Genomic DNA, 24,631 nt, shown 5'->3' with positions numbered 1-24,631 from the left:
ATATGTGAGAAAACATACCTCCCACCTTTATAGATGATAAAACAACCCAACAAAAAGGAAGAGAATAAAAAAAAAGAGAATAAAACATATAAAGAAATAAAGGAAAATTCCTATATCTAAATGACCAGTGCAATAACAAATCAATATAGACCTAAATGTATTTAACTCCTGGCAGAATTACACTAACAAAGTATTTATCACCACCAACCAAGAGCACATAAAGCCACCAAGGCCAAAAGTCCCCTTTACTCTGAAGCTGCACCAAATTCCACACACTCAAAGAAATCAGTTCCTGATATTTACAGGCCTTGGGAAATATCACAATGTTAAAAAAGTGATTCCTATAAAAAATTCCTATATCTGCCCCTTGATTCGGACCAAAATATAAAGTGTTCTTCCCTGACTTACACCACATCCTTCCACCAAGTGTTGCTGTAAAACCAGTATTTTATAGTTTATCTGGAGTAATCTTGTTTACAAACAAACAAGCATGAAAAGAAATGTATAGGGGTGAAAACATAACCTCATTGCAGAGGTACATACATTTCCAATTTCTACATAACCAGTCCAATAACAAATCAATATAAGTAAAGGTCTATGTGTATTAAGACTGGCAGAAAGTATTAGATATCATCGCCAACCTACTGCAAATAAGCTGCAGTAGTTTTAAACAGTGAAACTCTGAGAGCCACTGAAAAACCAGTCTTATAAAAACTAGCCATTCTTTATACTGATCTAACACATCACATAAAAATACAACGATCAAATACCTTTAAAAGGTCAATACAAATATTCATTTATTTTTTACTTTAACAAATGTGACTTTGACACAACTGCTATGATTTTACATTTTCTGTTGTATAAAAGAAGACAGGGACGTGTCAGCTGCATGACAAGTGGGAAAACTTTTTCGTTTCTTCATCATTTTTCCTTTCTCTCTCGTTCGCGCTCTCTCTCACACACACACGCACACAGACACACACACATGCTGTTCAGCTCCTAGATATGTAAAACTGAGGCACGTGTAGTCGATAAGTATTTACAACACAGCCCTAAAACAAAACCACACGGTCAGTGACCACAGCAACAATTGTGTAAATATTAATTTACAACACAACATGCCTCCCACATACAGAAGATCTAAAAAATACAGACCCAATATTCAGAGAAATCAACCGTTTCATTGACGCACAGCACAGGTTTATGTTCCAGCAGTTGCAGATAGGTGGCAGCAGTGTCTACACACAGAATACTGACAGCAGAAATACTGACACTAATTACTTATTTATAAAATCTTAACACATGTTTAAACACTTGCCAGCATGAGCTAAGAGTCCATTAATATTGGATAGGGATTTTATTTCAGGGAGAAAGTCCAATCTTTTGAAACGCCTCCTGAGATCTGTGTTTAATAACTATTTGTATTTTTAATACATTGTCAGAGCCTCAGGGATCAGTGTGTTTCACTTTGCTGTTACGCACAGAGGAAATAACACGTCCTCCTAGATCCAAATCAGGGGGAAATGTTCCGGAATGAAACATCACGAGTGCAGATATAAAAATCTAAATGACCTGTCCCGACAATACGTCCCTCTGATCAGTGTACACTGCACACACTTAACTGTACAAAACATAATGACAAGTCACATGTGTTTCTTCACAATCTATTGGCTGGACCGTCGCGTTTTCAGCTCGACTGCGTTTGGCTTTTTTTTCTTTGTCCGACATTTACAAAACGTGTCTTCAGCTATTTACAGTCCAGTTTATCTCCACAAATACGGTGCAGACATACAAGGTAAAAAAAAATGTCTTTGATACAGTAAAAAAAAAAGAAATCCTTCAAACCGAACACGATTTCATATAAAATTGAGGATACGGTATATTCACATAAATACTGTACATAAGTGTGTGATACAGGACAGATAAATAGTCATTGCTAAGACAGAAAAAAAGCAGTTTTGGTGAAAAGGGTTCAGTTTTTATATCAAATATCCTGGTCACTACGTAACGCTAAAAAGAAAAGGGGAGACAGGCTAAGAAGACAAACCCCGGGTGTATAATATACTCAACACACACACATGCTCGACACACACACACACACAGACTTTTGCATCCTAAATCACACACTCCTCCTAAAACTCTCCCACGCAGGCACACACTGGCACATGCAAGTAAAGTGGAGGGTCATCTGAAGTGCATAGAGGAATACCTGAACTGTGTTCTGCAAAAGTCAAGATAGAGAAATCCAATCATACTCCCGCCTGTTTTTTGTCTTTTATTGTCTTCTTTGTCTCCCGGGACAACGACAAGGACACTGAGATATTCTATATGAGAAAATAACACAAACAAAGTACAAAAAAAGTAGTACAAAATGCTATTTTTTGAAAAATTCAGTCAGATCATGTTAACAAGTCCAGCAATCGGCGGCAGGGGCTCTGTTAAACTGAGGTTTCTGATTGGAGCAGCAGTATAAACTTGTGGGACTTGGGGTCGATGTACTCTTCAGTGATTCGGATGTAAGGGATGCTCTTGACGGTGATGGCCAAGCTGAAGTCGAGACACTTAAGTAGGAACTCTGTCCCCTCCTTGAGGCCGCTGGTGACGGACGCCTCGCTGATCAAAGTCCACTGATCTGCCATCCAGCGCTCAGGGCCGTACTGCAGAGTCGGACCAGGGGCCAGGTAGGCCTCAAGGAAGGCCTGAGACACACAGAGACAGCCAATGAGTCGACAACATTCAACAAGTCAAGTATTTTCATACTTCGAGATGAAAGTCTAAATATTACAAGAATAAAGTCATGATTGAAAAAAGAAATTACAATATCAAGAGAATAAATAGAAAAACACATTATGAGGAAATAAGTAGAGAGGATAACTCATGTTCACCAGAGTTACTCATTCTGCCTTCAGGGTCCAAGATCTGGATTTTCATAAATAAATGACTTATAAATAAATGACCACTAAAGTGGTTAAGATACAGTTTGCTCCTCTGAGTGATCTGAGCTCTTTGCTGAGGAGACATCAGCTCAGTCGCCAAGTAAACATGCATGATGTGTCTGAACCATCGACTCTATCTGAAGGTGTGACAGCTCCCAAAAGTGAAGTCATGGTTTCTCTATTGTCCCCTGGTGGCTGCTGCAGTGTAGGTCGGATACCCTGCCTCCTCCATGTTAGTGGATGGGATATGGAGGAAAATAAAATTTTAAATAAAATAAAATTCTGGTTTAGGTAGTTCTTATCACACTGATGTATGCTCAAGTGTTAAATATTCCAGTATGTTTGGTTTTAATTATATATTTTACGCTATAAAAATGGGGTGAACCGTCCTGATTGACAGCTGAGACTGACTGACCGTGATTTGGTCGAGTGCCTTTTTTCGGCAGGACCTCAAAACAAACTATGATCACTACTACGCAGACTACGGATCCAAATGACACCAAAAGTGCAAAATGGGAGCATTCATATCCCTTATATTCTCGCTTCATTTTTGTACAACAGGGGGAAGTGGAGACGAGTTGTCCATCTTCATATACAGTCGATGTATCAGCTCTTCAAAAACACTAGTTAGACCAAGACAATAAGACTATAAACTGTCAAATTTAAAGCTGACCTTAGGGCTCATGTTATTCACGAGGCAGAAAGCGAGGTGCTTCTGGATGCTCTCCATGCTGTGGCAGTGCTGCCTCCTGGTGGTGCGGAGGTACTTCTGCAGGGCCCGGGCCATGGAGGGAAATATGGCCAGGGCCGCCTCTCGTACGTCCATGATGTCCGAGGTGGCTGCGCGCTCATCCTCTTTCTTCATGCGCCGCACATGAGTGAAGGCCTCTTCCACGGCCACCACCAGCCTGGCAAAGCAGCTTAGTGTCAGCTCTCAAGGTTACTGTTCTTAATCCATACTGTTCAATAAGCAACGCATGTACACCACATGATATGGGACTCAGAATAATGCTGGCTTTACCCATCATCTGTCAAAGTAATGGCTTCTGTAGCCGTCTATAAATATTCCTTAGAGCTTTATACAGTCATGATGTGACAGTTGCCCCTGCTGCTCTCATCTAAATCCCTGAATAAATTCTCATCAGTTTGATCATATATTACATAGTGAACACTGCTGCCTATATTATAACATCCCATAGCGCACAAACATGGAATGAAACTGCTTAACATTTGTATTTCAAATAATATGAGCACACAGGAAAAAAATGTATATAGGCAAAGTACAATTAAGATGTTTTTTCTTCAGTTCTATAGACCTGAATAGTGAGAATCCAATTTCATTTTCATTGCACATAAGAGATAACTTTTTTTTTTATAGATATTTTTTGGGCAGACATTTCGCCTTTATTGACAGGACGGCAAGCGGGATATGAAATGCAATGAGAGGCTGTTGCAGGAAGATTCAAGCCTTCAAATTTGCAGTATACATATAAGGCTACATCCATATGTTGTCGTTTCAAAATCGTGTTTTTAAATCAAAACAATCTCTGTCAAGACTAACATTTTGGCGCTGAACCAGTTTGAATCCCCGTCCGTACCAAAACACCTGAAAATGCATATCACATGACCACACATGTACCCTGTGCATGTGTGTGCCGGTGTAAACAGGATTTGCTGGAATAATAGCTAGAAATTAGTTGCACAGCAGCTGGTAGCAAAGACGACAGGGTCAGCGAGGCTTGTAATAGATTATCAATGTTGTGTTCTACACTGGCAGCCGAGGCTGATCCGTATCAGAGTTGATGCGTCACCAAATGACAACGGGGGAATGTGGATGTAGCCAGAAGTCTCTCACTATATATAGTTATCCTTGTGCTGCTTTAGCTTCTAAGTCAATCAGACTTGTGTCACGCTGAGTTACAGAAATGCTAGAGTGCCCGTTGTCCCGACTGCAAAATTGCGATCACACTCAGTTTGTCCTGAGCTGCTTGTCTGAAAGAGTCTCTGGATCTGTATGTCACCCTCAGACATGATGTCATTTCTTTCCTCATGACTCACCTGGCTTTACGTTTGCGGACTCTTCTCTCATAGTCGGCCTCCTCGTAGTAAAGCTCATTGTGGGCGCTGTCTTTGCGTTTGGCGGCAGCTGTAACCATGGCCCGTGACTGATTCCCATTAGCAGCCTGAGCCCCTGCTGGGTTTCCTGGGGCTGCACCAAAAGGAGAAGATGGAGGCAAATTGGTTAAATTCGTCCCGGGTTGGGAGGAAGTGGTCCCTGACCCAACCGATTGTGATGAATAGGCTGTATCTCGGTTCTAATCGGAGAAAAGAAAGGGAGAACTGATGGAGGAGAACTGATGGAGAACTGAGGTCCTACTCCATAGACTTTTGAGTAAGATTGGAAGGGTCTCGGTGTTAATCTTCACAACTTATCTGGACCAACCTGCCAGATCATGTGTCTCAGCCTCAGTGAATGTTAATTATAGCGCAGAGGAAAAGAAGCAATTTCAACTGGAAGGCTCCGCGTTTCTCCGCAGACAGGATCAAGCAGGAGGCTTTTCATTTGGGCGTGTTGGGGGTGGGGTGGATGAGATATTCATCGTTCTACACTACAAAGGCCGTAGTTCTTGTCTGATCTGTGAATTTACTGATTTGTGTGACAAACCCATAAAGCTAATGGAGCTTGTACAGCAGTTTATTACAGTTCCTGGGGTTTCATTGTGGGGGGGAGTAAGATCTGGTCCATATTCATGAAGATCAGCAGCGTTCGGAGGAGGCTATAGCTGCAGGTCAGTTAAGGATATAAATCATTAATAATATAATCTGCATATGTGTGCGCGTGCAGGTGAGAGGAAGCGTCGAGTCTCGTAGTAAAACATGGATGAAAACCGTCCTCGTATAAACTGTGGAAAGAATGACATCAGATAAAATCACACGGAGGATTGCAAATACTTTCCACTGAAAACAAGCGTGAACTGAAGATTCTTTAACTTCCTGGCCTACATATTCGTGCAATTAGAAGAACATCCGTGAATGAAAGAGAGAGAGGGGTGGGTGGGGCTGAAGTGAATGAAAAATGAAATCCAGACGGAAGGGGAAATAAGAAAAGCAGGAGCGAGTCGGGCTGAAGGAGAGATGTGGGAGTATGTGAGAAATGAGTGTTACTCTGATGAATTATTTAAGTCTCAAAATTCCACAACCCTCCAGAGGCTTCTCCGCTGCTCTTTGATCGGGAAGGGGGTGGGGTAGGTGGTGCTGTGAGGACACCATATCCCATACTGCACCCCTGCTCTAAATCCACAGTGCTGTGTAAGGTGGGGGGGATTGATGGGTGGTGAGTGGGCTTTTAACTGCGGGAAAGGATGCAATCTGTGGCGTTGCAGGATGCATGTCTGTGGGTGCAGGGAGGCAAAGCCACAGTAGGAGTATGTGAGTGCTTTCTGTAGATGCAGTGTATACATTGTGTCAGGGACGGAGGCTTTAGAGCGCCGTAAATATGGAGCCAACCGAACCATGAAATTAGCAGCTTCCTGTGATAAAGTGCTGTGTGGAGCCTTTGAGGACATTTATCTGTACTTACTGTCCAAAAGGTACGTTCTCAGTTTGTTTTTAAAAGCTGCTCGCGGAAGAGATGGAGATGAAAAAGAAAAGGAGGAGCATAGTAAAGAAGACATGGTAAACAAGAAGCTGGCTTCACAAAGACAGACTCTGACACTGGCTGTGAACAAACTACTATAACTAATAATATTAGCAAATTAACATATTCAAATACGTAGATTTCTAAAATCAAGAAAGCTGGCACAAAGCTGTTTAGTTCTTATGACGGAGTGTTAGGGCCACATTGAAGAAAAGAAATCACACATTTTAGGAATAATGTCACTATATTAGGAGAATAATGTTGTAATTTAATGAGAAAAAAATTCTAATTTTCAAAAGAGTAAAGTTGTAATTTAATAAGAAAAAAGGAATAATATCACAAGAATAAATCTGAAATTAATGAGAAAAGTTTTTTAATATTAAGAGAATAAAGAAAGAATTCTCTTTAGGAAATAAGCACAAGCAGAACTTGTGTTTGCTGGAGTTCCACTCCCATCTCACTGTTTCTTGAGAAACTACAAAATATATATGTAACCAATAATAATCTCTCACGTCACCGCTACCAAACATTTTCTCCTCCACAAAAGAGGCAAGCCTGTGTGTCTCTTTCCTCAGAATAGACAGTTTCTCAGTTAGTATGATGATGTGCTGCTGACACGCTGATTCTTGAAAGCTCCAATTGTTCTTGATTATCATAAGTGGGACTAATTTGCCATGAATTCTGGGTAATAAGGCAGAGAGCAGCTGCTTCAAACCACTCAGCTCCTTTCACTTCAATAAAAAATAGTCAAATTTTAAAATTCAGTGAGTGTAACAAAACATGCAGCATAAATGTTTTAATGTAGCAGGACTCAGTTCCTCTGCTTCCTCATCAGTCAGGTTGACAGACACTGCTGTTTATTTGCAACATATCACTGTGTTCACTAACAACTTGTCTCCTATGTCACAGCTCTGTTGACGACACATCATACAATTATACACCAGCTTTCCTTTTTTTCCATTCGGTGCCACTAGTCAGCAGGCGTTGCCGATTGTTGCCATGGAAACACTGCTTAGCAGGTGTCACTGACTGTTACCATGGAAACACAGCTCTTAGTTCTGAGTTAGGCCGGGGACGAACTGTGTCGGTAAAACTAAGTCAGTCATTAGTTTTGTGAAACTAATCCGCAAGAGACTAATCCTTAGGCTGACGTATCATTATTTTATAAAATGATACTTATAATTATCATTATATTATATAATGATACTTATGTATATATATACTTATATACACATATATACTGTATGTGATACTGGATGGAATTATAAGGACAGATGAGGCGACTAACCGTCTACGTTGTAGACCTTTAACCCGGCCAGGTGTTTGGCGGCCCGGTGCTTCGAGGCAGACAGAAGCGCTGGGTTATGGAGTGGAAAATCTCTGTAGTAATACTCCAGAATGGACAGAGCGGCCTTTTGAACACTGTGGAAGACGAGAGAGAGACAAGTGAAAACTCAGACAGTGTTCGAATATGATTTACATTATGGTTAAGTTATATATGAAACTGAATAATGACATTCAACTCACTACAAAGTTAGTTTTTATTCATTATTATGATAGACAGTCTACGGAGGATTTCCATGATTTGCATCACCAACTTTATCTCATCCTTCCTGCGGTCGCCATGCGTGACGAGAAATTATTAACGCTTCTTTTCTTTTTTTTTACATGTAGACCTGTGTTGTTGCAATCCACCTGCAATGAATTGTGGGATAGGTTGGCCTGAGAGGGATCCACTCATTGGAGTCTTGAAGATGAAGGATGCATTTATCGGCTGCGGTTGAAGTAGCCTTTGAAATTCGACAGCCTATTTCAGCGCAATTGATCTTCAAATGCAGCCTCAGAAGGATGCAGCCCCTGAATTGAAACACCACTACTGTCTTTTAGATTCCACCCGTTCTCCTTGAGTTTTAGTGGGAGATTTGGGTGTGTTATGTTAGAGGCTGGTCTGGAAAGTTCAGGTTGAAATTCATCACAACGTCCATGATGTATGTGAGTGCAGCTCCCCTCGAAATTATTGGAAGCTGTTAATATAATGTGTATTTTTGATCTGTGACTGTGTCCTGCTCCTGTAAACAGGTCTCCACTCCCTGTTTATCATCCTGCAAATTCAAACTGCGCCCAGAAAAAGAGTGTAAATTGTGTTTTTAGCCGCATCACGCGAACCTCATCTAATTACCCCTTGTTGTGTCATAGTCAGACAGACACTTGTCCGAAGCAAAAATAAAGTAGGACAGCTATAGGACGAGTGCCTGTGTCCGTCAATTTATCTTCCCTCCCCCCCAGACTCACATAATAACCCACCTTGAGCGAACTAGACAAGGAGACTGACGAGTAACTCAATTACTGCCTGTGTCAGTCTTCCCTGTGGCCTCCAATTACACACGTACGTCAACATGGTGGAGACTGATGATTGTGACCAAGTGTGTCTGTATCTTAATGTGAATTCTACAGAGAGGTAATAACAGCGAACGTGCTCACAAACCTGAGCTGTCCTATGTTGTAGTGACGCGACTCCCCGTCCGTGGAGCGGATGACGCACACGCTGTAGCAGGGCTGCAGCTGGCGGAGCTCCAGCAGCACCACGGCCAGGTAGTGGACAAACAGCTGGGAGTCCACGAGGGACACGGCGAACTGGACGATGCCGTGGTAGTCCTCGTCCTGCTTAGACCACAGCACATGATGAAAAGATCAGTTGTGTGTGTGTGTGTGTGTGTGTGTGTGTGTGTGTGTGTGTGTGTGTGTGTGTGATGGGCAGCAAACGACGTACAGCAGATTTGTGAAATATGTCATCAAGTCGGAATCAAACAAAACAATTATAATGGATAAAACAAATGAAAGATAGCATTGCAGAAATAAAGAAAGAAACGTGAGAGCTATTTACCATATATAGCTATACACCTATATAGAATAATAAAAAAGTATGATTTTGCTATAGTTACAGTATATATTTATGTACGAGCCAAAATTCAAATCTTTTCTCTTGGCTTAAATGAGTAATTATTATTTCTTTGGCAAAACAAATATATCATAAAGTTGTCCCAGATAGAGATTATTATTCTCAGATAATCACTTTGATACATCAGTATAACCAATGTTAAAATTTAACCTCTTAAACTCTTGTGATTTCTATAATTTCAAACCTGGAGTGGCAGCGATATAAAAGATATATTTTGTAAAAGCTGACAGTGAGTACATGCTAACATCCCGCTCTCTGACCCACCTGTGCATCGAGGATCCGGACCCCGTAGAAGAGCCAGTAAGACATGGTGAGCAGAAGTGTGAGTGTGGTGAGGAAGGCACGGTACACGCACATACGGGGCAGGCTGGCGCGGCCCCGGCGGAGAAACAAGGCCCATATGGCCACCATGAGGATGAGGAGCTTGAAGGAGATGGAGAGGAAGAGGCCCTCGCAGGCCGCACTGCAGGCCTCCAATCTATCAGGCCACATTACGGCCGGAAGGAGCAGGAAGAGCAGGGGTGTGGTCACCACCAGCAGCCCCACACACAAGCCCACAGCGAGAGGAAGGTAGCGGCGGAAGCCCTGGGTCCGGTCTTGTATCCCCTTCCCAAGGCCGACCACTTCCTCCTGGGACACGCTCAGCTCTGAGGTGCCTGTCACGGCGGTGGTGGTTTCTCCCCAGTTATCATCCTGAAAAGGGAAATAGAGGGAAAGATGAAGGAAATGTGTCATTTTGTGTTTGTCAAGGTTGGTGCTTATCCCAAAACCTGGGAAAGTAAAACTACTTCAGAACTACAGTAGCACTCAATTGATAACATAACTTCCCCAAGGCCAAACAGTCCCCTTTAATTCAATCAGGCTGCACCAAATTGCCGGACTCACAGATCAGTTCCTCAAATGTGCCTGGTTTCTTTTTTCATTCTCCATGAATCCTTCCCGGAGCCACACCATAATTGAATTGCTTCCTCCCTGACCCATACTGCATCCCTTTCACCAAGTTTCATGGAAATCTGGGCAGTTGTTTTAGTACAATCTTGCTTATAAACAAACAAACCAACAAACAAACCTAACAAGGGTGAAAACATAACGTCCTTGGAAGACGTACAGGGCCTAACAGTCCACTTAAATTCAATCAGGCTGCACCAAATTACAGATATCAGTATGCCTGATTTTTGTCATCAAGAACCATGTATTATTCCCCGTGAAAATTGTAAAAAAAAAAATCCAAAAACGCTATATCAAAGAAAGAGATATATCGTCCCCTTTGTCCAAAACTGCACCACTATTTACTGGGTTCTTTATTGTCCTTTGTCCCAACCTTGTAGTTTCATGGAAATCTATTCTGTAGTTTGTACATAATCCTGATGACAAACAAACCAACAAACAGACAGACAAATGGCAAATCAACTCATAAATGGAGTCTGACAGACAATAATGCTTCAATTTTCCTCTTTTCTTCCTTCTTGGCATGAAAAAAAAATTGCACACAGGACATTCATCGTGCTATTTAGAGACGTTTGGTTTTCTTGGAGGTTCGTCTCATTATACGAAGCCTTCAAAGCCCCATTGAAGTAATATAGCTTGACAGGATGAGATGTGCACTAATGCTCACTTTGGCAGGAAGCTGCACACGCTGACATAGGTAAAAATACACACACAAACACACACACACGCACATACATGCACACGCACACTGAATCACATCAACAAAAGCAGCTGAAGCTTTCCAGGCCCATCATTGCAAATTAGAGTCACATTTTCGTTCAGGGTCATTTTAAGCATAAATCTTTTCTAACACAGACACACAGACTAAATTAATGACATGTCTGTTCTCAGGAGACGTCATTAATTCATATAATTAGCCGTCCATTGTTACTGTATTGTACACATCTACAGCCGCGACCACTGACAGGAGTAGCAGCTGCAGAGAGAGGGATGAAGGATGGAAAAATGACAGGCTGAACAAATGGGCCTCTATGGCATCACGCACACGTGCACACACATACACCCTCACACGTCAAGAAAGTCTGTGAAGCCTCAAATGAACCTGCAGGGAACAGTAACACAACTTCTCCCCTCCCACTGTAAAGTGTGCTATTTCAGGCAATTTTTACCATTTGCATATTTCCAATCAGCAACATAACAATGAATTCTGCCCTCCACAGCCAATTAACTGAGCAATGCTGCAGGAGCAGATGCTAACAGGAGCCGGATGATGAACGAGCATGAGATGAGGAGAAAGTGAGAGAGGGGGACAGTGGTGGTGAGGGAGTAAGTGGGGGCTATATATGTGGCTGCCAGAGTAATGCATGAAGCCAGAGGTCAGCCATGTACGTGTTACGTCAGCTCCATTTAGTCTCATTTTTATTCAGCTCACACGTCTCCTCTTCGACTCCTTTTCTTTCCCAAGCCAACTCTCTTTAACTCGGTCCCAACCTTTACTGCAGGATCTGGGAACTACCCCATGATCCGTGCTGATCCACACTTCAATAGAGGCAGAATAGAATTTAAAATAGCAGCTAACCAGATTTCTTTCATCCATTATATATATCGCTTATCCTTTTGAGGGTCATATGGGAAAACTGGAGGCAAAGAGGAAGGTAAACATTGATACAAGGCCTCTTTTCTTTTTGTTCTGAGATCAGATTAATCAAAAACAAGATAAACCTGCTAATTCATAACATTTATGTATGTCACAGCAAGAATGGTAGACATCATGCTCAGTGGAAAGGTGCCAATAAGGCACAGAGCTCAAAAATCACAAAGTAAAATGTAATAAAAATCCATCCTTCCATTCGTTATCTATACAGCTCATCCTCTTTCAGGGTCGTGGAAGATGGTGGACACATGCAAATACAGAAATAACTTCACAAAGCATTGAACTACAGTCAGGTTCAACACTTTTTTGGGTCCCCCTGGAAACATTTCCGGCTTAGTTTTCGCTATTTGCAGCGCATTTCTGTATTTGCATGTGTTGTGACTTTTTGCATGTGTTTTCTTAATTTGAAGTGCGTTGAGCTTGTACCAATAAGCATGTTTTTGGACAGTGGAAGGAGGCCGGAGTTCTTGGAGAAACCCCATGCACACACTGGGAGGACCACCACAACAAAACTTTATAAACGAATAAAGAGAACCTCCTCATCGTCCTCCTCTTTCAGTCTGCCAACATCAAAACTCTGCCTATAGCAAACATCGAACATCTGGTGAGGAGTGACACAGACAGTCTGGTTTCTCTGCTGAGTCTGTGGCGATTAAACTCGTTGTGTGTTCCCTCCTCTGTGATCATCAAGTGTTTTAAAGGATCAATTGGATGTTTTGAGCTCTAGTTGCTGAGTAGATGGTCTCACCCTGTATCTGTCTGTTCAACACGAGGATACAACCAACTCTGGTCAGTTTTGTTGCCAGACAACCAGTGGCGACTCCAAGAGTCTGCAGCCTCGCAGCCAAGAAAAACTCCCACACAAAACCACACATAAAAACACAAATAGTCATTTTACACTTTGGTTTTTGAAGAAAAGAGACATAATGTGTTAAACAGTGAGTCTTAGAGGTACCAAGCTGTTTCACCCTCTCCTGCAAGATAACAGGGTGCTGGCCCGAACTTCGTATTTGTCACACAGACACACGACTGTGGCATCTTCTCATTTAAATCTCACCAGTGACGTGAAGAGGAATTTCCCAGAATGCTGAGCTGTTCGTTTAACACAGACAAACTCAATTCAGTTGCACTCCGACAGTATTTCACAAATCATAAACGCTGATCTGATCACAGCTCCTAATTGAAACCGAACAATGATCCAGCCTTGTTGACTTTCTCCAGGTACTCTGACTCCTCCCACAGTCCAACAACATGCAGATTGGGATTAGAACTCTACGCTCTAAATGTGAATGAGTTTGTTTGTCTCTCTATCTCTGCCCTGCGATTTGCTGGAGACCTGTGTACCCGCCTCTCCCTCAATATCAGCTGGGATTGGGTCCAACCCCTGTGACCCTCAAAGGATAAGCGGCATAGATAAAGGATGGATGGATGGATAGTAAAGTAGCAGATCTTTAATAAAACACCTCAAACCACTAGTTTGGTGGTCCAGTCTAAATCTGAGACTTAAATAATTGCCAACAATAATTCCGTCGGTTCACTTTAACACATGCAGCCTAATACTTCATACTCGACATCAGCCTCCATTTGGATGCTCAATCAGAGCATTTCAGCCTCCCACACTATCTCTCTGCCACGGGGTTTATACAAACAAGGTTTCACAGTCAGTCATCACTGACTGAGCTAATACACTGTTAAAAACCAGCCATTAAATCTCAGTTGATTAAACCCCAGGATTAACGCTACACTAATCAGACCTGATCTCCACAGTAAAGTGTGGGGAAAGTGTAAATAACCGAGGGAGAACGAAACAGGGAAGCGTTACAGGGAAGTGAGGGGGAGAGAGAGCGACGTGATTGCTGCCTGCTTGCTTGGCAGCTCGGTCTTTTCATCTGGCAGAGGGTGAATGTGGATTATGCTGGGGCCTGTTCCACCGTCACAAAGCACAACAATGCAACAACATACTGATTAGCACCGCTTCCACAGACTCACACATCTGCAGAGCTAACAGTCAGCCAGATGCAAAACACAATGACTATAAGCCCCACCGGCCTGGGTGGAGGTTAGGATGACATTTAACGTGTTGGTTTGCGCTGGTGTTAGTGAGTGTATTAGTGTCATAGAGTGTGTGTGTGTTTATTTGTGCTAAAAAGAATCATAGAGCATGTGTTACAAAACCGTTCAAAAGGTTTTCTTCAATTTCCTCCTTTTCTTTTTTTGTGGTCATTATTTCCTCAGCCAAGAAGGTTGTTTGTTTCGCAGCAGGACTGCGCAAAAATTACAAAAGCAAAACGGATTTCCATGCAACTTGATTAAAGGATGTGACATATGCCAAGAAAGAACCCAATAGATTTTGCCACGGATCTGGACTGGGCGTTTTCACAGATATCAGGGAATAACTAAAAGACACATATTTAGGGGACTGATGTCAATGAGTATGTGCAATGTGGTGCAGCTTGATAGAATGTAAATACACGATATGTAAGTTCTGCCAAGAGGGGTCTCTCTTTTGAGAGTTTGATGATGTAGTGAAGCAGCATGGGATCATGGGAGTTGTTGTCTTCACCATCAGCGGCGATGAAAAGCTACCTGACGCAACTCAGGCGCAAATAATGTTCACGGATGAGGTAATGTATTAAAGTTCTATTTGTGTTGCATAGCAAATGGCAATGAATACGAGTGAACGACACAAAGAGAAGAAGGAAAAGAACGCCGACTGGCTAGCAGTGTGCTTTTCCTTCGTCATACGTCATATGTCCAGGAAGTTTTGGCAGAGATGGGCAAAGAAGATATGACGCAATTTAAAAGCGATCAAAATGAAACGTCCCATTACCTTGAATAAAATTGGGGATTTCTCTGCGTTTGAACATTGTTGGAAACATTTCGGACAATGTAAAATATCCATAATATATAATGTAGGTCTAGTGGTTTTTAGACATTTCAATGAAGAATTGTTACATAATATGTCTTTAAGAGGGCTTGTTGGGAATGTTCGAGTGCCGTTCTAGTTTGTATATCAGATTACAGGCTGTTGGTGTGGTAGCAGAAGAAAGGAGCGGAAGAAAAGGCCAAAGGGAGACTATGGGCTGTGTGGTTTTTCAGCTTGTGCTTTGGTGCTGCTGAAGCAAACACTGTGTGGACATGGAAGCTGCTGCCTCGTCTGGCACAAAGTCACAGCGTCACAAAGCAGCATGCACAGTCTCACTAACAGATTTGGCACCTGCTCCGTGACACACACACACATGAACAGAAGCTGTGGCCCAAGAGGGTATCCTTATGTCATAGGCATGACTGTAAACATGGAGGATTATTCATATCAGCTTTCCTCAAAGTGGCGCTTGGCTGGATGCTACGGCTAATCTCACTCAGCGAGAATGTCTCTCTGCAATGGAGCCTGTGGGTATTTCCGCAGCTCTGCCATCCAACCCTCACACTTGGCTGCAAGGAGGAGACTTCAGTGATAGCGCTGCTGATGATTTGGAAAACATTTTTTTCTTGAGGGCAACATAACTGCAGATCACCTTACACCGCCGACAATGGACGTGAGCTGCAAGCTGACAGTCACATGACAGCGTGGAATGTGGCTGCCCAGACAGCGGGGGATGCCGAGCAAGAGAACGGCAAATTAGGTCAGACCTCCCCGAAGGTGTCGCTGAAGACATGTCCAGAGTCTAATCATATTAAATAATAACAGTTTGGGGAAGCGCACCTTTTGCAGGCAGCTCGTACTCAGTAACTTCACATGCACGCACTTCTTCTCTCTTTCCCTTGCAGACAAAATAACAGTACACACACAAAGATAAACGGCTCTCTTTTTTACTATAGATTTGAAGTAGGTCAGAGAGGCCCGGTGAACGCAGCCTCAGGCAGAGTCCTCTCAAAAGAAAAATATCTATCACTCTTATTTTCTTCCTCTAGGTTTCTCTTTTTGCCTCTTCCTTTAACTTTCATTGAAACTTACCTCATCCCCTGCACTGAAACGAGAGAGCTGACATTTTGAGAAACAGCACGTTGCTTTTCTTGGTAAGACGTCACATGAGAAGTTTTAACATCTGTCTGTTGAATGTGAAGCTGCATCCAGAGGACAGTTAGCTTCAAGCATAGGAGTGAGGATAGTGCTATAGATTTTCTCGTCTACCTCTTGTCAACAAACGAGGTAAACAATATCCGACTCCATCTTTAATCCCTGCTGAGTTGACTTAAGTTAAATATCCGCTCTATCTTTGAGCTGCATTAGCGCAGTGTTTCACTTCCCTGTGTCTACTGTGCTTGCAGAGCTCAGCAGAATCAGCTTTATGGGATGACTGCTACAAATTTGCTTTGCTTCAAAGCTATCAGGCTTGACATTTATACGCAGTATCACACTCACACACACACACACACACACACACACATACCCACCCACGCACGCACTGTAACACCGCGTCGTCAGTATAAATCCAGGCATACAAGAGGGATACTAATCCTCTGACCTATATGATCCCTTGTCACCATTGTTAATATGTGTCAGGCTGTGTGGCAGTGGGTAGCCAGCTGTGTGAGGACGAGTTTATAAGGTCACGGCGCTGACTTCATAGCTGGATTACTGGGCCTTCTGATTTACTAAAGGAATGTGATTACTGCAGAGACTAAGTATGCCACACACAGCCTCTAGTTTGCCTCACTTTCACAGCCTCACTTTCACCAACCGCTGCATCAGTACCTGGGCGTCATCTCCGTGATCCGCATCAGGTGTGGGTTCTCCAGGCAGCGGCTCTCCGTTGTGAACAGGAGACTCCTGGGACGGTGTGTCGGGGGGGTTGATGACGACGGATCTCTCGGAGCGGCTGCTGTCTTTACTGCTGCTGGCCTTGTGACGCTCGCGGCTTCGATCCCTGCAAAACAAGCACATGAACCCACACTGAACACAAGGTTTGGTACAACAGCAATATAGACGCATGAACATAAGATCAGAAATGATGGAGGTTATGTTCTCGTCTGCACTAGAAAATATATACAAAAAACTACTCAACCAATTTCCATGAAATTTTGTGGAATGGTGGGACACAAGGAACAACCGATTAAATTTTGGAGCAAATCTGGATTTTTCAACATTTTTTTATTTCTCTGAGAACAATTAAGGGATCTCATAGAAAAAATATCAATCTCTGAGTGTCTTTATGGTTGATTAATAATAATCATTTCTTGATCACTAGTTTTGTGTGTCAAACGTTGGAAAATCTGCCTTCTACTAAAGCTAAAGATGAAATGGAGTTCAAGTATGTGTTTTGTCTAAGAATCCACCCCCTGGTCAAAAAAGGGTTTGAACTGATTATTGGACAAATCAAGGCATCTACAGATGTCATCTTTGGCTTTGAACTTGTAATGCGCAGTTTTTTTCATTTCCCACAGTTGCATGACCAAAACACATAAACACATTAAAAAAAATAGTGGACAGATTGCAAATGTAGATTATTAGTTGCAGTCCTACTAAAAGAGCTGGAGAAAAGGGAGAGCAAAGGATATTTCAGCATAGAGTCACAGGAACGAGGGATGAACAGCACTGGAATCAAATGATTCTCTTATTTGCAAAGTAGATCACTGAAATAGGTTAGAGCCACTCATCTGTGACGACCCTAATCCATGAGCTCTGTCTGTCTCAATCTCTCCCTTTCTCCCGCTCGGTCTCTCTCTGTAGTCTCCCATCTCATTTATTTGGCCTGAGCCAACATGTGGCTCGCACCAAAATGAAGGCAAACACAAAAAAAAACTGCACCAAAGGCATTCCAGTGAAAATAGTGAGAGATTCAGCAACAAAAAAGGGGGAGGGATAGACAGGTAGAGCGGGGGGGCAGACATTCAGATGGTGAAAGGCAGACAGACAGAAAACATACCCATGTCGGTTTGATCTCCCGGAGCGGCTGGAGTAGGAGTAGCCCGAGTGGGTCGACTCGGTGTCCATTCCAGCGCAGTCTCAGAGGCGGTGGGTGATTGGCCGGTGGGGTGGGGAGGTGAGGAGAGACTCGCCGTGTGGCAGCAGAAAGGGTGAGTTGGCAGCAACGCTCAGGAGGAGGAATGGGTTGCTATAGAGACGAGCCTCTGGAATCCACGACGACTGACAGCTACCCCAGAGAGGCGCTTTAGGAGCCACATTGACCTGAGAGATAGTGAGATAGAGGGTATGAGAGAGAGAGAGAGAGAGAGGTGTGCTTCAAAGCCTGCTCCTGCACGTCTAACAAATAATGCATTAGATACACTGGCGAGCACCAGCCAGTACCAGGTGACACGGTTCTCTACAGCATTGTGCAGAGTCTCATCGTTCTGAGGCGAGGCAGAATAACCAGTTATCAAAATATCACAGTCAGCCATTTTCATTATAACTAAATGCTGCCCTGTATGGATGCTAGGTAAGATGATCAATCATTAATGTTTACACCAGGCAGGTTTCTTCATGTCTACATGTTCTGTGTAACATCTCTAACAGCTCCAGTTGGGTCCAAAAAAACTGTGTAAAAAGGATTAGGAGTGGATAATCCTCAGTTTCCTCCCTGTCAGTTCTGCACTTGGCAAAACTATTCATCCTACACAACACTCACTTTATTTGGAAACATTGCTTTCATTCCAGAATGTGAGTAAAACTCTCTTCTCTACACCTTCAAATTATTCATGTCTGTTTCTTTGTCTAAATGCTGCCGTTTGGCACCGTTTTCTCTTGTAAAAGTAACAATGCAGTCGCAGGAGACGCTTTGGCTAAATATACTGAAAATAATGAGTAGAACAAATAAAATTCTTAAACAAGAAACATACAGAGCAAACGGAGGCCAAAGAAATGTGTTTTAAAATGTCATATTTAAAACAATATGACTCCTACTTTTACAATATGCTTGACAGCAGCAGTCTGGATTCAAGAAATCTCTTTTAAATGGGTTCAAGTCTTTAATTGTTATTTTTTGATTTATTCTAAAATTCCAAAAACAATTGACTGAACTCAATTTCAATACATCCATCATATGTTTTTCATTGCTCACTAAAACCTACCAATTCACAAATAAGCAAAATACAATGAAGTAAAACCAAATTTAATGAAACAAAATGAATAGATATTTATTTCAGAGTCCTCAGTATAGCTATGCACCGGTTCATAGCATAAAGAAATTCAACAAACTGTGTTTTTCAAACAAATTCTGAGGTTTATTATATCTAGACAATGTGAACGACCTCCTTCCTCTGCGTACTGTTATTAAGAGGTCAGACTCACTTCCTGGGCCTTAATGTATGCTGTGTGATGAATGAGGACGTCCAGTGCTCCATCGTGCATGACCATTCATTTAGACCTCCATCTACTCCCCGTCCACCTGCCAGTCACCCCGCCCCCCCCGGCCCATGTCTCATTTCGCTAACTGTGGGCTATTCTCCCCTCGTGGTTCAGGGGCTATTTGTTATCTCGGCAGCTAATGGTGCACGTATTAACACTGAAATAGCTCATTCAGGATATTAGGATGTGAATTCACACAAGGAAATCATGGTAAAAAGACGAGGCTGCAATGGAGCCGATTTCCATTAAGATGGTATGAATGTTTTTCTTTTCCTTCCATTACCCGTCATTCAAAATGTGGCTGGTGCATATGATAAACCACAGATTTTCCAATAAGTATTGTCATATAAATTATATAATAACTCTACCCCTGCCTATAGTATTAATTATGTCATACAAATGCTACAATTTGTGTTTTGTGACTTGTAGCATCCAGGTGTAAAATGCTGCTGTGTAACAGAGGGCCCACTTCCTCTCAGAGTAGTAAGTATGACATCATTCTCCACTGATGCAGCTGCTATTAAAAGCAGACGAACATCATGTTGAAAAAGACCGAGCTGTGGATACGCAGGACGTCAATAAATAATGCACTTGAACATGCAAGAACATTTGCACGCACAGCATCAGAGATGGTGTCATCGCATAAAAATTTCAAACAAAAACCAGTGTTTTGACAGAGGACAGTCATGTCTCTCATCTCTAACCCACATCTGCAGCGTCCGATGTTGCCTTGGCAACAGAGGAGGCAGGAGGCCCCATCTCACAGCGATAATCAATCACCCCTGCTGAGAGTAAATTTGTGTAATACACTTATGTGTGTGTGTGTGCGCGTGGGGGAGAGGGCAACAAAGAGCAAACAATGGCTTCCCATCACACCCAGCACCCATGTGGTTAAATGAATAACCCAATGATTTGAATAAAAGCTGTTAACCCCACAAGTGCTGATCCCTGAACGCGTGGCAGCGCTATGTGGGACAAGATGACCCCCCCGCCCCTCCCCGAGAAGCCACTCATCCACAGGACGAGCATGAAGAGGCATAGTGAACCAGGCCATGTGGAAAATCGCTGCCACGGGGTAAGAACAACTATCAGTTACAAACGAAGGGATATCTATGAATAAAGCATGCGGGAATAATAATGTGCGTCAGAGATGTGAGGCTGCCCCCGTTCACAGTCGGTCGGCCTGTCCAGTACATTCAGTGGTCCTCTGTAAGGGAGTCTGTGGCGCAGAGGAAATCTTCTCTGGTGAAGCGTAGCCACATCTCTGTGGGCCTTTCTGGTCGGCTGCACAGAGAAGAGATGCACGAGGGCAGAAAGTGACACTAATGTAAAACAAACACTCATTAATGTGTTTAGCGGAGGGAGGTTGCTGCGCAGTGGGAGCTACTGTAAGTACACATGGTCCGATTCAGGGATTGGATTCATGTATTATGGATTCACTTTTTTTTGTTTTACTTCAAAGAGCATAAATAAAATGCACTAATGCTTCAAATATTTGAGTCTCTATGGGAGGAGCTGCAGCATCTGATGGGTCAGGGTCTTTTATCCCTGCTCCTCCAGCTCATACATTGATAAGAAAACTGAGAATGTGGGAGGTTAGTGCGATGCCACTGGCTGCAGAAGCATTTGGCAGTCGAACCGGGCAGAGAACAAGATATTCCATCAAAGTGCGATGCGGTGTTCGCACCCTAACTGCATGGCACAGATCATACTGGTCGTCTGGTTGCCATGGCATCTGTGCCCTCCCTTACACCCATCAGTCATCATGCCATCCCCTCCCTCCTTTATGAGCGCCCTGCCCTGCCCTGGCGGCGTCATGCCAAAATCTGCCAGATGCAGCAGCTGTCCGTCTGCCGTGTTAGAGTGGTTTTACAATTCCAAAGAAGTCTGGCTACAAGTTTACCATCTAATGTACGATAAATGAAACTAAATAATATATTATGACCGCAGCTAAAGACTATTTTCATGCTGACATAACAAATTGGCCATCATAGTCTACCAAGCCCAAGATGGCGTCTTTAAATGACTTGTTTCAACCAATCAATGTCCAAAAATGTCAATAAAAACATTTAACCAGTTATCAGAAATGTTGACTAATAGACTCATTTAGTAATTATTTTACACACACACACACACACACACACACACATATATATATATATATATATAGTTTTTGTGTAATTCCGACATAAAACATTCTTTTAAACCAACAAATTAAACAACAACAAATGAACATACACTAGAGATATTTGGATACCACTGAAAAGGAGGCAGATACTTAAGAAAATACCGGGTCGTGCATCTGCGAGTATGCAAATCTATGTACTGATATGATACCATGTCTCTCACCCGGATGAAACTGCAATTTCCTTTTACCCGGAAATCATTTCTTCTTCTTTGCTGCTCCAAAACAGTGATTGTGCTGCACTGTCACAAGTGCTGTTTTTAGAGCAGTGAAGAAGTGATTTGCAGTAGTGTAGTGTTAGCCAGAGCTAGCTAAAATGTTATCACAGTTATGACTGTCAAACTAGATAATAATACAAATTCTACGGCATCATGCTCTGTATGTATTTGTTTTCAAAGGGTTTAACCTGAGCTAGGACAAACAACAATGATGGCAACCATCACTTTCATACAGGGTTAGCAGCATACTGTTAGAATATGTTATACAAGTTATTATTATTTGAATGCACTGGTGATGGCCGATACGCAAAGTCCTGATATCAGAAGCAGGAAGGGATAAATACATCTGGATACATCTCTAACTCAGGCCAAATCCATAATATGATTTTGTTTGCATTATTGCATCAACTCTGCTGTGGATACGCTTGACGTCCACACTACTCTAGCTTTTTCAGAGCCGCTAAAACAGAGAGGTTTGGAAACGCTGCTGGCCCCGTTTTATTTTGAAAAATCCGGGGCTGTGTTTTAGTTTGGACAGGCTGAAATGCAGATGTTTGGAAACAATGCCGTAGACACAATTGCTTGCTGGTTGTCTTTTAGGTCACGACGTAGCCTTGGCTGATTTGTCAGGCTCCCATCACATGACCCTTGTCTGGTGTGGAAACAACCGGCAGTAGCCTTGGCCCCCAGTGTAGGACACGACATAGATAATCCATTACAAGTGTTGCTGACCCTGTCTTTGCCAACAGCTCTTGGGCAGTTAAATTCAGCATTTAACAATGATAAAACTGTGCAGGAATACAAGTTATTATTTAAGCAATGCCCCATGTACATAAATGGTCACGTGATTTGCATTTTCAAAAATTGAGCCAAAACTCTCCTGTGGACAGAGATCGCTTTAGTTTGAAATCTGCATTTTCAAACAAAAATGTAACAGTTTGGATGTAGCTGCACAAACACACCACAGTCCATTGGGCGGCCTCTCTGAAATAAACCCAATGTTTTCCACTGTTAGTAACAGTATCATGGATTTATGTAGGAACTGGCTTCTCGTGTGTTTTCCTCTCATTGTTTGCTGTGACAATCTGACATTCGACTCTCGGCACAAGAATGTTTGTTCGGTATGTGCAGGGAGCAAACCTGTGACCTTTGAGTGACTGGATACAGTCTCGGCCACTCCCTCACTCCCACACAACCACAGAGTCAAAAGGAGAAAGTTAAGACCTGACACAGTTCTCTGGAATGCAAACTTAGTCCCCTCTGATCTATTCATGTGGAACTAAGTAAAAGTACAGCAGAGGGAGAGGCAGTGAGGTGATGGAGGCTCGAGGAGGAGACGCTTCAGTACATTCCTGCTTTAAGAGCTGTGCTTTATTGTCCGTAAATACACTCACTATACTCTACACTACTACTACTGCTGTGGAACATCCCAGGCTTCTCATGCAGGATCCTGTTAATGCTCCCCCGGAGTCTGAAGGGAGATGAAAAGGTACGGCTCCATTTCACCTTTAACTCCTCACACACTGCCCTGCCAGCTAGGAAGCATAAAGAGAACAGTGACAAAAGGCACGGCCAACAACAGCTTCTTTTGATCATCCATGGCAGGAATAGCTTCCAGGGTGGTGACTCATGTATTTCAGGGGTTCCCAGGTTCCTGCACTGTGTCCTCTCATCTCATCAGCCTCTCATCTGCACACACAGGACCTATCAGCACTGCTCAATAATACATGGCTGGAGGTGCTGCACGGTCTCACTGCAGCATCATGCCTCGGAGGGACACTCGGGGGAGGCGACAGTGTCAGAGAGGAGACGCGTGAGGCGGCTCCGGTGTCGCCAACACCTCATCATCCAGCTGTGCGCCCGCCACACAGATGTGGCGACGCGCGGCAGCATCACCCTGCAGCTGCAGCCTGGATTCCGAAACGCCCTTTATTCCAACAGGACTCCTCCCGAGTCTGTTTCCAGCAAGAGGATGTGATGTGACTTCTCTATTTCACGGCTGCAGTTTCGGTTACAATGGATCTCATTTCAGTTTCATCCTGAACCCCATTAACCGCAGCGCGCTACATCAGCGACTATCACCTGGAACAATGCTTCCATTCAGGCTGCTTCTGTCCATTTATTTACACATAAGAGCACGCAACACAAAAGCAGAACAACAAGGATAATCTCCACACATATATGGGTTAGGAGGACCAAGGCTAAAGGCTGAATCCGTGTCTGGTCTGAAGGAAACCCCTTTTTTTTCCCACGACAGCATTGAACTTCATCAGTAATTCTCATGTGAGGTTGTATCTCAGGCTTTTCGTGAGGATAATGAATACAGCATCAATTCGTTTAAACCTACCTCTTTATCAAATGTGTGTCATATTCCCTCCCATGCGTCTCGGTGTGAGTGCGTCCCCGTCGCGCTGTGCGTAAAAATGCTGCTGCTGCTGCTGGTGATGGTGGTGGTGGTGCCGAGGCGCGTCTGTGCTGTTCTGCTTTGAGAGGCAGCTCCCTCACACGAGCCTGGCCATTGTGATAAGCTGCAGGAGCAGAGAGAGGAGGAAGGCAGCAGCAGCATGGAGGTGCGATAGACTCCAAGTGCACGGAAATGAGGAGTTTTACAACGGCGGGCCACAAGGGGTCGTGATTTGGAAGGGATTGAGAAGACAGTTTCTCCATCGGGACACATTGATTCATTGATTCTGTGACACCACAGGTTTGAAAACCAATCCTGGTCCAATATGTCATTCATAGAGAGTTTGATGAGGAAACCAATGCTACTGAGACGGGACTTCTTGGTGAAATAGTTATTGTA

General features: G+C 43.1%; 1 protein-coding gene across 1 annotated transcript; it reads right to left on the bottom strand.

The window, feature by feature from the left end:
* Positions 1-774: 774 nt before the first annotated feature.
* LOC117755153 (vang-like protein 1) lies at positions 775-24,433 on the bottom strand. Its single transcript, XM_034574704.1, has 9 exons — positions 24,176-24,433; positions 18,005-18,267; positions 16,834-17,005; positions 9,797-10,225; positions 9,059-9,234; positions 7,862-7,995; positions 4,995-5,145; positions 3,610-3,844; positions 775-2,699 (listed from the first exon to the last, which is right to left on the bottom strand). The coding sequence occupies exons 2-9, from the start codon at positions 18,070-18,072 to the stop codon at positions 2,439-2,441; spliced, it is 1,626 nt and encodes a 541-aa protein (XP_034430595.1). The 5' UTR covers positions 18,073-18,267; positions 24,176-24,433; the 3' UTR covers positions 775-2,438.
* Between the last annotated feature and the right edge of the window lie 198 nt (positions 24,434-24,631).

Source organism: Hippoglossus hippoglossus, chromosome 21 (assembly GCF_009819705.1).
Source record: "Hippoglossus hippoglossus isolate fHipHip1 chromosome 21, fHipHip1.pri, whole genome shotgun sequence".
Lineage (NCBI taxonomy): Eukaryota > Metazoa > Chordata > Actinopteri > Pleuronectiformes > Pleuronectidae > Hippoglossus > Hippoglossus hippoglossus.
This window is presented reverse-complemented; position numbering and strand designations above follow the sequence as displayed.

Bases quoted from the DNA above. Each gene is read 5' to 3' on its own strand.
- LOC117755153 (XM_034574704.1), bottom strand. From the start codon at position 18,072: ATGGACACCGAGTCGACCCACTCGGGCTACTCCTACTCCAGCCGCTCC. The intron at 9,235-9,796 runs GTGGGTCAGAGA...TGGTCTAAGCAG, and splicing joins TCCGGATCCTCGATGCACAG to GACGAGGACTACCACGGCAT. The intron at 7,996-9,058 runs GTTTGTGAGCAC...CGTCTTCCACAG, and splicing joins TACAACATAGGACAGCTCAG to TGTTCAAAAGGCCGCTCTGT.